At 50.6% G+C, this 16122-nt stretch overlaps 2 protein-coding genes across 2 annotated transcripts; one reads left to right on the top strand and one right to left on the bottom strand.

Annotated features, from left to right (window-relative positions):
* Positions 1-1569: 1569 nt before the first annotated feature.
* On the bottom strand, positions 1570-10039 carry LRR1 (leucine rich repeat protein 1). The gene is made up of 4 exons (XM_065636427.1): positions 9801-10039; positions 9612-9710; positions 5575-6302; positions 1570-2969 (listed from the first exon to the last, which is right to left on the bottom strand). Exons 1-4 carry the CDS (start codon positions 9978-9980, stop codon positions 2717-2719), a joined length of 1260 nt encoding a protein of 419 aa, XP_065492499.1. The 5' UTR covers positions 9981-10039; the 3' UTR covers positions 1570-2716.
* Positions 10040-11760: 1721 nt separating this feature from the next.
* On the top strand, positions 11761-12803 carry RPS29 (ribosomal protein S29). Its single transcript, XM_065636643.1, has 3 exons — positions 11761-11880; positions 12009-12108; positions 12682-12803. The coding sequence occupies exons 1-3, from the start codon at positions 11819-11821 to the stop codon at positions 12688-12690; spliced, it is 171 nt and encodes a 56-aa protein (XP_065492715.1). The 5' UTR covers positions 11761-11818; the 3' UTR covers positions 12691-12803.
* Positions 12804-16122: the final 3319 nt, after the last annotated feature.

Genomic DNA, 16122 nt, shown 5'->3' with positions numbered 1-16122 from the left:
AATTGCCATAATAATTATTCTAGAATTCAAGAATGTAAGACAATCATTCTAAGATTAGAATAATTATCTGAAATGAAACCATCATTCTAAAATTAGAAGAAGAATCTCTAACGATTCCACAATCACAGATAATGGCAGGAATTACTGCAATTGCACCCGTCGTGTCCCGGCCCCTCAGTGGGCACAGACCGGCTGTGGCACCTGCTGACAACTGTGGTGACAACCCTGGTGACAACTGTGCCCCAGCCTGGGGCTTCCCAAGGCTCACCCGCCCACATCGATACAAATTCCTGTAATTTTAACTATTTCTTGCCCCCAAAATGCAGCTCACGCTCCGCAGAGCCGGACTTAACGTCCTGCAGGGCTGTGGGTGTCCCTCCGGTTGGGTAACGGTGTCCCCATGGCACACGGCGAGGGTCACACCGCGGTGACACAAAGCTCAGGAGAATCGGGGTGATTAAAGATTTCTCGGGCACAAGGTGAACAGGAGGGGCTGGAGCTGGTTTGGATGCATTTTTAGTGACAGTTCATGGAATCACAGGATGGTTTGGGTTGAGGGGACCTTCCCAGCTCCCCCAGTGCCCCCCCTGCCATGAGCAGGGACATCTGCACCAGCTCAGGTTGCTCAGAGCCCCGTCCAGCCTGGCCTGGGATGTCTCCAGGGATGGTTCAGCCACCACCTCTCTGGCCAACCTGGGCCAGGCTCTCACCACCCTCAGGGACAACAATTTCTTCCTGAATCTCCCTCCTTTAGTTTAAAACCATCACCCCTTGTCCTGTCACAACAGGCCCTGCTCAAAAGGCTGTCCTGAAATGAGGTACAAATTTCTTTTGAGAACGATTTTTTTATTCCATTTTCTCTCCCCAAAGGCCCGCACAGCTCTTGGGTCACACACACTCCTGTGCTTGCAGCACGAGAAAACAGCCCCAAAACCTAAACCCCGACTTGCTCACCTTGGGGCTGCCTGTGGGATGAACCCGCAACCAGAGCCTTCCCACCCCCTCGAGACAGCATGGAGAGAGTGTGTTTGTGGGGACTGCCGCTCTCTTAATGTTTTACTCCACCTAAAAGGTATTTTTCTAAGTGAGTCACCTTCAGGCTGCTGCAATCAGGCTGAGATCTCTCCCTGTACAGCAGCAGGAACGTTTTAAAACATCCCTGGGTCAGCTCTGCAGACCCATGTTCAGGCAAACAGCCACGCTCAGTTTCCTCCTTCACAAGTTCTCTGTTGTTGGAAGAGCAACATCTAAGGAATGATTCATCCCAAACTTCCTGTAGTTGCTTAAAAGTTACTGTTTTACAAACACTGCATGAAAAGAACAGTCAGGTTATTTTGACATTCACAAAGTTTTAATGACACTCAGTATTTCTAGAATAAAGGTTCCTCTGCCGCAGGAAAAGGCCCTTGAGCAGGCGTGCGTCAGGATTTACTTCTGCTGTGAACATCTGAGATTAGTAAAGAGTTTCAGACTGATAATTTAAAAAACGTGCAGGAATGTTGTGCGAAACCCGTGAGCCAAGTCTATTCTTCCAAAGCCTGTCAGGCTGCTCCTGACGCTGTGCGTCACATCTGGCTGTCACCCGAAGCTCAGTCTAGATCAGTTCTGCATTCAGGAACTATAAAAGTCCTGTTTTCCCATTGAGACTACATCTAACTGGCACAGCAATGTGTTTTTCTATAACCCGAAGTGATGCACAATGTGTAATTCACCCTTGGGCAGCCAATACCGCTTCAAAAATACCGGTGTAGCACGTTCCCTCCGTGCCATCGCGTGCTCCAGGGCATGGGATGCCTGAGGACTTCTCAAGGGACTTTTGTTCCACTTTTCCAACCAAAATGACTCCGTGATTCTATCACACCCTGGCCAGGGACCAGATGACAAGATATGAAGTGAAGGTGTGGATATGCGCAAGTATTTCGGTATCTTCACCAGGAAAAAGGCCGGGAGCTAATCCCTAGAATGTACTGGATGAAAAACTCGTTTTTCAGAGAAAACACAATTCGCGTGTACATAGAAAGGTTTCAAAATTTAATAATTCAACACACGGTGAACAATTCAGGAATCTTTAAAAGGTGAGAGTTAAGAAAAAAAGTTTAGGTCACATATTTAGAAAAAAAGACATTTCTTGTATAACAAAGAGATAAAACCAAAAAACATTTGCTCTGGTAAAAAACCGGCAGCGCTGGTCCCTGCTTGAAGTGAGAATGTGACAGCAGAACTGTTTCAAAAGCACCACCTGGAATTACAGGAGCAGTTTTGAACTGCCCACACTGCAATTTCTTCTCCCAGCAGCCGACCCCGTTGTTCTACAGTAAACAAGCCGGGAAGAGTCCAGTCCAGTGATAAAGTCAACACGGTTGTTTTGTGCGGGCAGAGTTCAGAGCCTCAAGCGTGAGCGGGCAAAGCAGTTTGATGTGCGCTCACCTTCCAAACCGCTTACACCACGAAACGAAGAAAACTGTCATGATATTCCAAACAAAGTCACGGTAATAGGAAAAAGAAAGCAAAATACATTCTAAGGAAGATTCATTCAAGCTAAGCAACACTTTTTATTCCAACCGAAGAGAGATTCGTATGGCGGAGGAACAGAGCGAGGCCACAGTGTCCCTCAGCGCAAGACTGACATTTGCTGTCGGCAGCACGAGCAGGTAACATGCGGAAAACGATTTCAGACTTCTCTGTGACCGGACAGAACTTTTGTGGCTGTGAACAGTCACCCGTGACTCTGCAGGTACCTGTCGAGGAACTGGGAGTAGCAGTCCAAGGAGCAGAAGTAGCAGATGACGGGCGCTTCCGTGCCTCCCATGTTATCCACCAGGACCACGGTGTGAGCAACGTGGTGCAGATTCATGGTCACCGTGATCTGAATGAAGCTGCTCAGACAGGCGCTGCCGCACTGGCACGTTTTAGCCACTTCCAGATCCTCGCAGAGGTGAGAAGGAAGGAGATGACAACCATAAGGGATTCTGTTGGACAAGAGGAGCGAGTGTGAATTCACTACAAAATTAACCGGTGTCGCTCAAACACAGTGACGTGCCATATGCACCAGCTGGAAGAAAAAGCTTTTCTGAGATCACAGGCAAGATAAATCTGAAATTTTGCCACTTGAAGTATCGGACTGGTTAGGAATTAAACACCACTTTCTACGGCAGTCACTAAAAACATGCAGTGATTTTACTGACCCCTAAGTACCAAGGACCTGAACTCCAGAAGACACTGCAGCAAGAACCAGGTAGTTCACACAAATCATAGCAGCCTGTATGACAGTGACAGAGAATTAGAAAGAAGATTAAGAATAATGAGACAACTGGGCACGTATCTGGTCTTCCCTCACATTAGCCAGAAGATCACTGTACTTCATTCTGGCCTGACAGCATCTACAATTTACTCCTCACTCTCTAACGTGAAGAAGTGGCAGTGGCGTAAAAACACCATATCCAGAAGAAAGAGGAGATGCAGTGAGCCTTTTTACAGGAGTACTACATGGCAGGAAATAAATTAAAGTTCTCCCATCATGTCAATAATGACATTCAGTGACAAGAACAAGAATTGCTGCTTCTTAAATTCGCAGCAGAGCGGCATTGTGTTTGGGGCACCAAATAAATCATTGCCCTGAGGCGCTTTGTGGAGTTAAGCGCACCGCGTGGGTATCAGCAGTGCCCGGTGCCACTCAGCCGCATGGAACAGGTCTCACTGACTCACATCCTGACTACACCTACATATTCCCAATTCCTTCTCCACACCATCATCCACACAGCCGAGATTCCTGTGTTTTTTTTTTTTTTTTTCCTACCACCTCGATTTCAGGACATCCTTTTTTCCGGTCAGGACAAGCACTATCACAGCTCCGGTACCTGCCCAGAATGCCACTATGAAGATTGATTTCCAAACATTTGCTTTTATGTCTTCCCTCGTTTTCTTCCTTTCTTGAGGTTTTTACAGCCCATCATCACTCCTCTTTCTCATTCTTTGTTAATTCTCACCTCCAGGATGTCAGACACGATGTCTGTTGCCCACTTGCTAAACTTTTTCTTTTCCATTTAAGGTAATCTGACCAATGCTGCCTCCTAGTAATTGCAGACCCGTGGGCACAGGGACTGTTTCCATTGCCCCTTGTCCCCGTGGGCACAGGGACTGTTTCCATCGCCCCTTGTCCCCGTGGGCACAGGGACTGTTTCCATCGCCCCTTGTCTCACTGAGGCTTCTGGAGCAGAAAAAGCCTCTTCTGTTCTGTCTGATGCCGATTTTTAAAGGCCACTACATGGGGGTCAGGGGCTGGGTTAATCACCAGGTATCCTTAGGTACTATGGTAATATAACTGAGCACCAAAATCTGACAGTGTCGAGGGATTATATTCCCTAGAAAAATAAGCACGCCTTAATGTTTATATCAGAACCACTGCAATTTATATAAAGTTGGGAAAGGAGGCATGTGGAGTTTAATTACTCCAATAAAATCAGCAAGGTCAGAAGTGGATCGGATTTGAAGCAGAACATGGAGCTCAGCTAATTTCCAGGGCGTGTCCCGCACACCTGCAGACACCTTTAGCACCAACTTCTGAGCGATTACCCTGGATTTATGGGGTCCTCCCCACCCTCAAGGCACGAATGGGCATAAAATGTCAATTAGGAACACTTCAAGTCTGTCTCTCACCCCCTTTCTGACTCTTTTCCATCTTCTTGCTCCCTTTCTACCCAGAAGTAGCAGCAACTGGTACCAGAAAGATCCCAGGCTTGGGGAAAGGGGAGAAAACTGGTAACAAACAGCAGCCTGGCAAAGATGATGATCATTTTAAATGATCAGTTTAAAATCACCTCAGAACTGGGCTTCTCTGCATAAGACAGAACGCTCTCACTCCAACATCAAAGGAAATTAAGAGCTGAAGGAAAACCTAAGGCAGGGAGAAGCCTGGAATGGGTAACACCAACCCCAGCGTGATGTTCGCCCTCTGAGAAGCCACCTCGTGGTATTTTCTGACATTGCTGAGCTTGTGGAAGGTCCCACCTAAAGCAGAGGCAGATGGATCTGTGTCTAACTAGGAGCTGTGTGGCAGCAGGTAGCCTTCTGCCAACACACTAATCTCGCACGTGAAGAGGCAGTGACAGGCTAATGGGTATTACACGCAGTTTAATGCACTTAATGTGAGCAAAAGGTGAAGGGCAACCACGTTTGAAAGCAATTTCCAAGCTAGAGCCCAACACAAAATACAATCCCTGCCACAAAATCTACTGTAAACTCCTCAGTACAAAGTGGTTCAGGGTAGGAGAACTGATTAACTTTTCCTATGGCTGGGCAAAAATATTCTGTTATGGTGCCCCCATTTTGTGCACAAACAACATTTTAATCTATAGCTTCACCTAAATGCTTCCAAGTCACCAATTTCCTACGTTATCCTGTATAACAAAAGGGTGATTTTAGAAATGGAATTTAAAGCAACTTTAACCTTATGACTTTTAATAGGTGAAGAGCAATTGCCACTGACAGGGAAAAAACCAAACAGGTCAGGAAAGTTTGGACTGGAGAGGTTTGAAACGGAGCAGGTGCTATGTGTACCCATCGGGCTGCTCTTACCTGTAATTGACGGTGGCCCTTGCAGCACATTCTAACAAAGTCAATGGTATTTTCAGTTGTACGCTGGGAACAAGCGGGTTGGGCTGTTCAAAAGGATTCCCAAAGAGATCCAAGTTCTCCAGACAGAGTTTCCTAAAATCACTGGGCAGGAAAGGAAGTTTGTTTCGAGCTGCTGAGAGAAAGCGCAGATGATCTAACTGGCCAATCTTGAATGGCAACCTAATCAGCTCATTGTCATCGAGCTTTAAATTAACGAGTTGTCGCAGCTGGCAAAACTGAATTGGAAGTGCTTTGATTTTGTTCTGACTGAGGTCCAAGAACTGAAGAGATTTCTGAAGGGTGGAGCTGCACAGAGCCCCACTGAATGACTCCAGGTGATTGTCGTGTAAAATCAGCTCCTGAAGACAGGTCAGGTCACCAATAGTGGCTGGCAGCTGCTTAATATGATTATGACTTAGGTCGAGTTTTCGGAGTTTCTTCAAACAAAGCACCCGCGTGTCGATCCGAGCGAGTTTGCAGTACGAGGCTTGGAGGTGTTCGAGGGAGTATGGAAAGTTTTTGGTGAGAGGATAGTCCCTTCTTGAAGTTATGATCATTTTTGTCTTGGGTTTTTCAACTTCGGAGGTCTTTGCTGGTACCAGAGCTGAGAGCGGGAGGGCTCCAATGTCAGTCCCCTGGTGAGCCAGTCTCACAGCTGAAAGGAAATTCTTTAAATTGCTGGCATTTGCCTACAGGAAAACACAAACGTGGAATTAAAAGTTCATTACTCTTGTGCTCATTTGTACTGACACTTTCAGAATGATTTTGTATGTGTATCAGGAGATGTAACTCAGCAGGGCAACAAAACGGGAAAGGGAAACAACTTATTGACGTGCTGTTTACAGCATTGAAGAACAAACGGCGTGCAATGTGAATGAGAAGTTAGGACCCCTCTGAACAATCCAGATCAAACAAACTGCATCGCTTTGCTCAGGAAAGGAACAAAGCACTGAATTCACAGCTGGGAATGAAGCACAGAAAAAAAAGCCTGATGCACTGTGATCACCTGCAACGTGATAAAGGGAGAGCTTATAAAAACAGGCACGGGGAAATCGGAGATCTGAAACTTGACGCAATTGTTTCTGAAAGTTGCAAGGAAGGAAAAGGATGGAAGCTGAGGTTAAATTCAACATAAAGGTAGGTGGAAAGCTTCAAGGCAGGTTAAGTGAGTGCTTCTGCTCACACACAGCTCTTTGGTTGTGCCAGCATCAAGCAGGAGGATAATTACTTGCAGTCCTGCAAACAACTAATTTTGCGTTAGGTGGGATACAATATAATGGCAATAAGGACAAAGAGTCAGATGAATGGACTATCAGATGACCTGTATTTTAAATAAAGGTCAAGAAAGCTGCGATACCTTTGTTGTACTGATATAATTAAGTTTTATGAATACCAGGGTGACCAACTGTTTCTCTTCTAAACAGAGCAGCGACCTTGGAGACTTCTGGATGCTAATGTGATATCAATAAAGACAATAAAGGTCAAACATATTTGACTGCATCAGGAACCTGAAATGATCCTTCTCCTTAAGCATCCCATGCACATCTTTCAGCTCCTGATGTGATGCCCCATAACTACAGGCAGATTTCTCATGTTTCTGAGGGTAATAAATAGCTAATTAAATTTGGAAGCAAGGAGAAAAAGTCCTCCAGATCTGTAAGGACCAAGTAAAATACATAACTCTACATTAGAACTGAGTTACAGGCCATATTTCTTTGATCTCAAAGCACGAGATACCTGATTCTTGTAGCCAAAAAATAAAAAATAAGTTTAGGGGCTGTTCACATGACTTCAAAATAAAAGTACTTTGTGTTCTGGATCCTTGAGACAAACTTCCTCCACAATCCCTTAGTAAAAGCAATGTAGTATCTGTAAACCCTGTTGTTGAGAAACCTTGAGTGTGTTGCGAACAATTCTAAGACACATCTAAGAAAAAAACAGCAAAGAATTAGTTGGAACTGCTCAGGACATAATTTTCTGCCCCAAGACTGAACTCTCAACCACAGAAAAATGTCACGAAAATAGGTTAATCTGCATTAATGCTTTATAAATTCTTTGTTTCAGAACTAAATAAGTGATGACAAGGCAATCAGGGCTCACACGGATTTCAGACCTTGTGCGCAATACAGCAGGCACGGGCTTGTCGAAGGGAAATAAAAGCCCACAGTGACTTTATTATTTTTGCTGCAGGGCTGAATGCTCCAGACTGATGTTTCTCAACTTAATTTCTGATGTGGCTGAACACAGCAAGTCACAGCGCCTGGCAGAGCACAGAGGGTGGGTAGTTGCATGGTAGTTGCATGCAATCGCTACATTCATACCTGGAAATTTCTTTTCTACAAAGCTTTTGTCCATCCTTGAGAGTTAAGAAACCTTTCTGTAATTAAATTATGAAAGACGAGCAGAAGCACTACGGAAAAATTATCAATAATCTCAAATTGGGTTTCCAGATTTGAAGCATTTAAGAGGAATATATATTATCACTGGAAGAATTTAGTGGATTTGTTCCTGGAGCCTTGTGTTAAAAATGGGAAGTGAGGATCAACTCTGGTTGTTATTTTAATTCCTGTTTCATTAGATTCGGTTGAGACTTTCTCTTCAGTCTAACAACATCATGTACTATCATCTCATACAGAAAACAAGATGTAGTTTTTAACTAAATTACTACCCGTACCGAATGTCTGTCACACAGTTTCCTTACAGGCCCTATCGAGGGTCTAAATTAGATCTCGTAGCACCAAGACACAGACCTTTCCTCTCTAATTTGGTACTACTTGTAGAATCTCTTACAACAGGTCTGCTGTTGTGCCTTTGTTCCAAGACAAACTATTTGACTTCGCATGCTTCTGCAGAAATGCTCAGAGTAAAGGATGTGGATATTTTGGATTTAAGACAACACATGTGAGTTTTTCCTTTTACAAGATACAGAGCACATTTGCTTCTGACAAGAAAAAAAAAATTATTCCCCTTATTCCCCCTCCAAATAAGTGCTTTTTCTTTCTTGCTGGGTCACATTTGTTTTCTTTTCATTAAGCCACTGTTCTAAGTACAGATTAATTCCCCTTGTTTCTCAATTCCTCTTCTACAAGGCTACAAAAGATTAGTTGAACAGGCACAGAAAAAAAATCCACAAATTGAACGCTGAGGTGTGATGTTTTTTGGTGAGTTTAGCGTTATTAAAAACACTTTACAGATTCCAAATATCCTGTGAATTCTAAACAAATACATTGTTGAGTCCTACCACCAGCTAAGTGCTAAGGTGAGATGGTGCCTGTGCCGCCGCTCCTTACCACGTGTCCCCAGCTTTGAAATCCACAGCGGGCACACAGCCTGTCCACCGAGACGTGAATATTTTCTAGTTTTTGGTTAGAAAGACCATAAACAATGATGTGTTTGACAGAACTCACAGAATCACAGAATGTCAGGGATTGGAAGGGACCTCGAAAGCTCATCCAGCCCAATCCCCCCGCCGGAGCAGGAACACCCAGATGAGGTTACACAGGAAGGTGTCCAGGCGGGTTGGAATGTCTGCAGAGAAGGAGACTCCACAACCTCCCTGGGCAGCCTGGGCCAGGCTCTGGCACCCTCACTGTGAAGAAGTTTCTTCTCAAATTTAAGTGGAACCTGCTGTGTTCCAGTTTGTATCCATAACTCACGGCCAAAGAGCAAGATGTTGCGTCAGAGAGATGAAAAAAAAGTCATTGCTTTCTCAATAAAAGATGAAAAACTACGGAAAAAATGGATTTTTATGCTCCTCTGGGAGCAGAAGGGAGACTCGGAGCTCAGCCCAGCCAAGAAGCTCACAAAAATGAGCGGGTTTCCCTCTGTTTTGCTGAGGACACACAGAGCCAAGCTTCCTCACGCCTGTGCCAAAGCTGCACCAGGTCAAACGAGGCTTAAGCCCAGACTCAGAGCGCGGATTAGCCGGACAGACCCCAAGCAGACAGCCTGGGGACCCGAGAGACACGGTGCCCCCTCCTCACGGCCCCCGGACCCACCTTGCTGAGGCAGACATCCACGGCGGGCTCCCGCAGCCGCACGGTGGCCTTGCCTTCCTCCACGAACCGCGTGAAGAACCGCTCGATGTTCTCCTGCACCTACGAGACACAGCGGCTGCTCAGCAACCGCGGCAGGACCAGGGGACCCGGCTTTCCTTCCCCCTCCCCTCACCCCGGCGGCGTCCCCACCTTGTAGCGAGCGCCGCCCCGGTCCCGCGCCGTGCACACCATGAGGTAAACGCCGCCGCCCCGCGCCCGCCCGGGCGGGCGGCCGAGCGACAGGAGGGCCCGGGTGGCGCGGCCGCGGCCCCGCAGCCCGCAGGTGGGCAGGAGCCGGCTGATCACCTCCACCTCGCACTGCAGCCGCATCGCCGAACCGCCCGCCCCGCCGAACCGCGGCCGCGCTCCCGGGCGGCACCGCCCCGGGGCTTCCCGGCACCGCCCCCGGGGCTTCCCGCGCTCCCCGCGCACAGGCGCCCGATGCGGTGCCTGGTTGACAGGATCCCGCCCGCCGGCCTCCGCTGCCGGACAGGGAGTGCGGGGCCGCCCCGGGGACGCGATCGCAGGGCGGGAAGAGACACCGGCGATACCGGCGGCACCGGCAGCCGCGGGCAGCCCGAGAGACGGACCCTCAGCGCCACCACCCCCTGGAGGAGGCGGCGGCGCTCGGCCCCGCTCGGCGACACTCGGCTCCGCTCGGACCCGCTCGGCGCCGCTCGGTCCCGCTCGGCTCCGCTCGGAGCCCGCTCGGTGCCGCTCGGCTCCGCTCGGTGCCGCTCGGCTCCGCTCGGACCCCGCTCGGCTCCCGCTCGGACCCCGCTCGGCTCCCGCTCGGCTCCGCTCGGCTCCGCTCGGACCCCGCTCGGCTCCGCTCGGAGCCCGCTCGGTGCCGCTCGGCTCCGCTCGGAGCCCGCTCGGTGCCGCTCGGACCCCGCTCGGCTCCGCTCGGACCCCGCTCGGCGCCGCTCGGACCCCGCTCGGCGGGAAGGCTCGAAGGCGGCGGCGGGTGTGAGGGGACAGTAACACCATCAGAAAGAGCGGTCACGGGCGTTGAGAAACAAATTTGGGGTAAAAAGCCACATTTGTTCAATGTGACCGTGCAGTTGCTATTTGCTTGATACAGATACCCGAGTCACCCTTTGTCGTCCACCTACTCTGATGACAGTGGCTCACACTTCATTACTGACAAGAGAATGTAGGGTCTTATGGAAAACTTGTTACCAAAATAACAGGGAGAAATTCAATAAATCGAGGGGAAAAAAAAGCATTCATAACATAAAAGTGGGTTGGCAGAGGCAGGGCAGGTTGGGAATCTCCATTTGACAGCGACATTTCAGTATCTGGGAGGAGTCACTTTAAGCGTGGATGCCGTAGAAACTGGAATAAAATCATTGACGGGTTTTCAGTGCATTAACCAGAATTAGGAGAAAAAACAAACAAACAACAGTGAATCCTTTCAGTATTGGGTTTCCACGTTTATTTTATTTTATTTTTTTAGTCCAGGGCTTAGACTTTAGAATAGATTTTTTTTTTTTTCTGGGCTCGGAGCATGCGCACGCAGCACAGGTGCCAGCGGCCGCCAGCAGGGGGCGGTGCGCGCAGGGTCCGCCTTGCCGCTTGCGCGGCGTTTCCACCGGCGGCCAGCAGGAGGCGGTAGCGCGCCGGGGTGTTGCGGGGGCTCGGGAGGCAAAAGGCGAGCGCGGGCGCTGCCGGGGGGCGCCAAAAGGAGCCCGCGTCTCTCTGTGTTGCCCAGGCTACGCTGCAGTGGCTATTCACAGGCGCGATCCCGCTACTGACCGGCACGGGAGCTTTGACCTGCTCCGTCTCCGACCTGGGCCGGTTCACCCCTCCTTAGTCAACCTGGTGTCCCCCGGCTCCCCGGGACTCACCATATTGATGCCGGCCTTAGCGCGGACGCCCGCTCGGCATAGCGCACGGCAGCCCAGAACTCCTGGGCTCAAGCGATCCGGCGGGCTCAGCCTCCCGAGTAGCTGGGACTACAGGCACGCGCCACCGCGCCCGGCGCTCAAACCCGCGGCCCCGCCGCCCCTAGTGCCGTCACGCCGCCGACGTCACCGCGCAGGGCGGGGCCGCGGGGCCGCTGCGCGCAGGCGCGGCGCGGGGCAGGCCGGGAGGCGCCGCGGGGTTGATTAGCGCAGGCGCCGGCCGCCATCTTTCCTCTGTGAGCTGGGCGAGCGGCGAGCAGCATGGGGCACCAGCAGCTCTACTGGAGCCACCCCAGGAAGTTCGGCCAGGGCTCCCGCTCCTGGTCAGTGCGCGGCCCCGGGGCCGCCCGGGTGGCTGCTGAGCTCTATGGGGCGCCCCGCTCTGTCTCTCCTCCCCCCCTGGCCCGCCATTTCCCGCCCTGACCGGCCTCGTTCTCTTCTCCCCTCACAGCCGCGTGTGCTCCAACCGCCACGGCCTCATCCGCAAATACGGGCTGAACATGTGCCGGCAGTGCTTCCGCCAGTACGCCAAGGACATCGGCTTCATCAAGGTAAGCGCTGGGGGGCCGCGCCACCAGCCTGGGGTCAGGGCGGGAATGGCCGTGAGGTGCTGGAGAGAGTTGAGAGAAGGGAACGGAGCTGGTAAGGGGCTGGAGCACAAGTGTGATGGGAGTGGCTGAGGGAGCTGGGGGTTCAGCTGGAGAACAGGAGCTGAGGGGAGACCTTCTGATCTCTGACCTGCCTGAAAGGAGCTTGGAGCCAGGGGGGGTCGGGCTCTGCTCCCCAGGAACAAGCGCCAGGACCAGAGGAAACGGCCTCAAGTTGCGCCCGGGGAGGTTGAGGTTGGATCTGGGGAACAATTTCTTCCCCAAAGGGCTGTGGGGCATTGGAACAGGCTGCCCAGGGCAGTGCTGGAGTCACCATCCCTGGAGGGGTTAGACAGATGGACATGAGGTTCTCAGGGACATGGGGTAGTGCCAGGGGTGGGTTATGTGTGGTCTCAGAATGTCTTTTCCAACCAAAACTATTGTGTGATTCTATTCTAAGTACCAGCACTGGGACTCCGGGAGGGTTGGTGGTGTTGTTTCCTGTTGATTCCTCTCTCCTTTCTCACTCTCTTGCAGCTGGACTGAGCGCTGGGAGGATGAGGCTGTTCACCAGAAGCTCCCAGGGCTTCCCTGAGCCTCCATGACACATCTGCAGCATCTCGGCACAGCCTTACTTAATAAATAGTCTCCCTGCCCAACTGATGTGTGCACGTTTGCTGTTGTTGCTGATTTAAAAAATTCTGATGTTACAACATGTCTGCAGCTCAGAGCTGGGTGTCAAAGTTTATGCCCCAGCCTTCTTTAGGAGATCTAGTGCTTCAAAGGATGGGAAGCTGTGCGGAAAACTACAGTTCATCCCAAAATATGACAGGGTGAGGGTGTCTGGAGCCTATGGCAACCTTTGGACAAGGCAGGTGTTTGCTGGGCCAGAGCTGTGTGTGATGTACTGGGTAGTGCAAACTTTCTCCTTCATGAGTAGAAGTGAATTAATCTGGTGTTTTCTGAGACTTCCAGCCACTTACAGGTGCTGGTTTGGTGGAACTGAAGAGAGTTGGGCAGGAGAAACACCAAGTGTGCCAAATACCTGGAGTTGAGTCTTCTAGTTCCCTCTACAGGGTTTAAAAGTGTTGGGGTGCAGGCCAGGCTGGTTTTGGAGCATCTCTGTTGAAGTTACCCTGCCCTGGGTGAGATTTGTAACCTTGCGAGTGTTTTGTTCATATCTGAAGTGGCAGATGGGGAGATCCCTTCCAGCTGAGTGCTCTGTGTCTAGTTTTCGAATCCCTAATAGGCTCTTTTTTTTTGTCTGGCTGGTTATTAAATAAGATGGGATGATAAGGAGAGGATGGGAACAAACCCAGACACTGGCCTGATGGCTGGGGTGTTTGTTCTGTGCGGTGATAAAGCTTTTCTCCTGAGGTGAGAACTGTCCCCTCAGAGAAGGAAGGGGCTGGAGCACAAGTGTGATGGGAGTGGCTGAGGGAGCTGGGGGTTCAGCTGGAGAACAGGAGCTGAGGGGAGACCTGATCTCTGAACTGCCTGAAAGGAGGGGCTGGCCACTTGGGAAGAATATAAGGCTGTTGTTAAAGGATGTAGGGAGGCAACTAGGAAAGCTAAGGCCTCCTTAGAGTTAAACCTGGCAAGAGGGGTCAAGGACAACAGGAGGAGCTTCTTCAAATACATGGCAGATAAAACTAACACCAGAGGCAATGTAGGCCCACTGATGAATGGGGTGGGTGCCCTGGTGACAGAAGATACAGAGAAGGCAGACTTACTGAATGCCTTCTTTGCCTCTGTCTACTCTGCCGGAGGCTGTCTTGGGGATCCATGTACCCCTGAGGCCCCAGAGGAAGGCAGGGCAATGGAGGAGTTTGCCTCAGTTGATGAGGACTGGGTTAGGGACCAGTTAAGCAATCTGGACACTCATAAATCCATGGGTCCAGATGGGATGCACCCGCGGGTGCTGAGGGAGCTGGCTGAAGTCATTGCTGGACCACTCTCCATCATCTTTGCCAAGTCTTGGGAAACGGGAGAGGTGCCTGAGGACTGGAGGAAAGCAAATGTCACTCCAGTCTTCAGAAAGGGCAAGAAGGAGGACCCAGGCAACTATAGACCGGTCAGCCTCACCTCCATCCCTGGGGAAGTGATGGAACACCTTATCCTTGGTGCCATCTTAAGACATATCAAGGATAAGAGGGTCATCAGGGACAGTCAGCATGGCTTCACCAAGGGGAAGTCGTGTTTGACCAACCTCATAGCCTTTTATGAAGACGTAACAAGGTGGATTGACGATGGCAGGGCAGTGGATGTGGTCTACCTTGACTTCAGTAAAGCATTTGACACCGTCTCCCACAGCATCCTCACGGCAAAACTGAGGAAGTGTGGACTGGATGATCGGGTAGTGAGGTGGACTGCAAACTGGCTGAAGGAGAGAAGCCAGAGAGTCATGATCAATGGGGCAGAGTCTGGTTGGAGGCCTGTATCTAGTGGAGTGCCTCAAGGGTCAGTTCTGGGACCAATACTATTCAATATATTCATCAATGACTTGGATGAGGGAATTGAGTGTACTATCAGCAAGTTTGCTGATGACACCAAGCTGGGAGGAGTGGCTGACACGCCAGAGGCTGTGCTGCCATCCAGCGAGATCTGGACAGGCTAGAGAGTTGGGCGGGGAAAAATTTAATGAAATATAACAAGGGAAAATGTAGAGTCTTGCATCTGGGCAGGAACAACCCCAGGTTCCAGTATAGGTTGGGGAATGACCTGTTAGAGAGCAGTGTAGGGGAAAGGGACCTGGGGGTCCTGGTGGACAGCAGGGTGACCATGAGCCAGCACTGGGCCCTTGTGGCCAGGAAGGGCAATGGGACCTGGGGGGGATTAGAAGGGGGTGGTCAGTAGGTCAGAGAGGTTCTCCTGCCCCTCTGCTCTGCCCTGGTGAGACTGCATCTGGAATATTGTGTCGAGTTCTGGGCCCCTCAGTTCCAGAAGGACAGGGAACTGCTGGAGAGAGTCCAGCGCAGCCACGAAGATGCTGAAGGGAGTGGAGCATCTCCCGTGTGAGGAAAGGCTGAGGAGCTGGGGCTCTGGAGCTGGAGAAGAGGAGACTGCGGGGTGACCTCATCAATGTTTACAAATATATAAAGGGTGGGTGTCACGAGGATGGAGCCAGGCTCTTCTCGGTGACAACCAACAGTAAGACAAGGGGTAATGGGTTCAAGCTGGAACACAAGAGGTTCCACTTAAATTTGAGAAGAAACTTCTTCATGGTGAGGGTGCCAGAGCCTGGCCCAGGCTGCCCAGGGAGGTTGTGGAGTCTCCTTCTCTGCAGACATTCCAACCCGCCTGGACACCTTCCTGTGTAACCTCAGCTGGGTGTTCCTGCTCTGGCGGGGAGATTGCACTGGGTGAGCTTTCGAGGTCCCTTCCAATCCCTGACATTCTGTGATTCTGTGAAGGAGCTTGGAGCCAGGGGGGGTCGGGCTCTGCTCCCCAGGAACAAGCGCCAGGACCAGAGGAAACGGCCTCAAGTTGCGCCCGGGGAGGTTGAGGTTGGATCTGGGGAACAATTTCTTCCCCAAAGGGCTGTGGGGCATTGGAACAGGCTGCCCAGGGCAGTGCTGGAGTCACCATCCCTGGAGGGGCTGGACAGACGGACATGAGGTTCTCAGGGACACGGGGCAGTGCCGGGGTGGGTTATGGCTGGACTTGATGTCTTTCCAACCAAAGTGATTCTGTGATTGTTGTCCTTGGCGAGTCCCTCACTGAAGCACAGTTGTACTTGCCTGTTACGGAGCCTCTTCTCATGGTGACAGAGATGTGGATCCTGCGGGCGTGAGCTCAGCGCCGAGCTGCCGGGGCAGATCCCTGACATCGCGGTTCTTGTCCTTTGTTGAGCTTTAACGTGCTGCTGCGGTCGGTCAGCTGGCAACAGTGCTTTAGGAATTGTCTGATTTAATGAAACATGGAAAAGTACGCGGTAAGTGGTAAGTAACACAAAACAAATGTGAAAACATTATTTTT

Source organism: Caloenas nicobarica, chromosome 5 (assembly GCF_036013445.1).
Source record: "Caloenas nicobarica isolate bCalNic1 chromosome 5, bCalNic1.hap1, whole genome shotgun sequence".
Classification (NCBI taxonomy): domain Eukaryota; kingdom Metazoa; phylum Chordata; class Aves; order Columbiformes; family Columbidae; genus Caloenas; species Caloenas nicobarica.
This window is presented reverse-complemented; position numbering and strand designations above follow the sequence as displayed.

Excerpts from the sequence above, each read along its gene's own strand:
- RPS29 (XM_065636643.1), top strand. The coding sequence starts at position 11,819 with ATGGGGCACCAGCAGCTCTACTGGAGCCACCCCAGGAAGTTCGGCCAG. Across the intron at positions 11,881-12,008 it reads GGCCAGGGCTCCCGCTCCTG|CCGCGTGTGCTCCAACCGCC; the intron begins GTCAGTGCGCGG and ends CTCCCCTCACAG.
- LRR1 (XM_065636427.1), bottom strand. The coding sequence starts at position 9,980 with ATGCGGCTGCAGTGCGAGGTGGAGGTGATCAGCCGGCTCCTGCCCACC. Across the intron at positions 6,303-9,611 it reads TGGATGTCTGCCTCAGCAAG|GCAAATGCCAGCAATTTAAA; the intron begins GTGGGTCCGGGG and ends GTTTTCCTGTAG. Across the intron at positions 2,970-5,574 it reads AGGGCCACCGTCAATTACAG|AATCCCTTATGGTTGTCATC; the intron begins GTAAGAGCAGCC and ends CTTGTCCAACAG.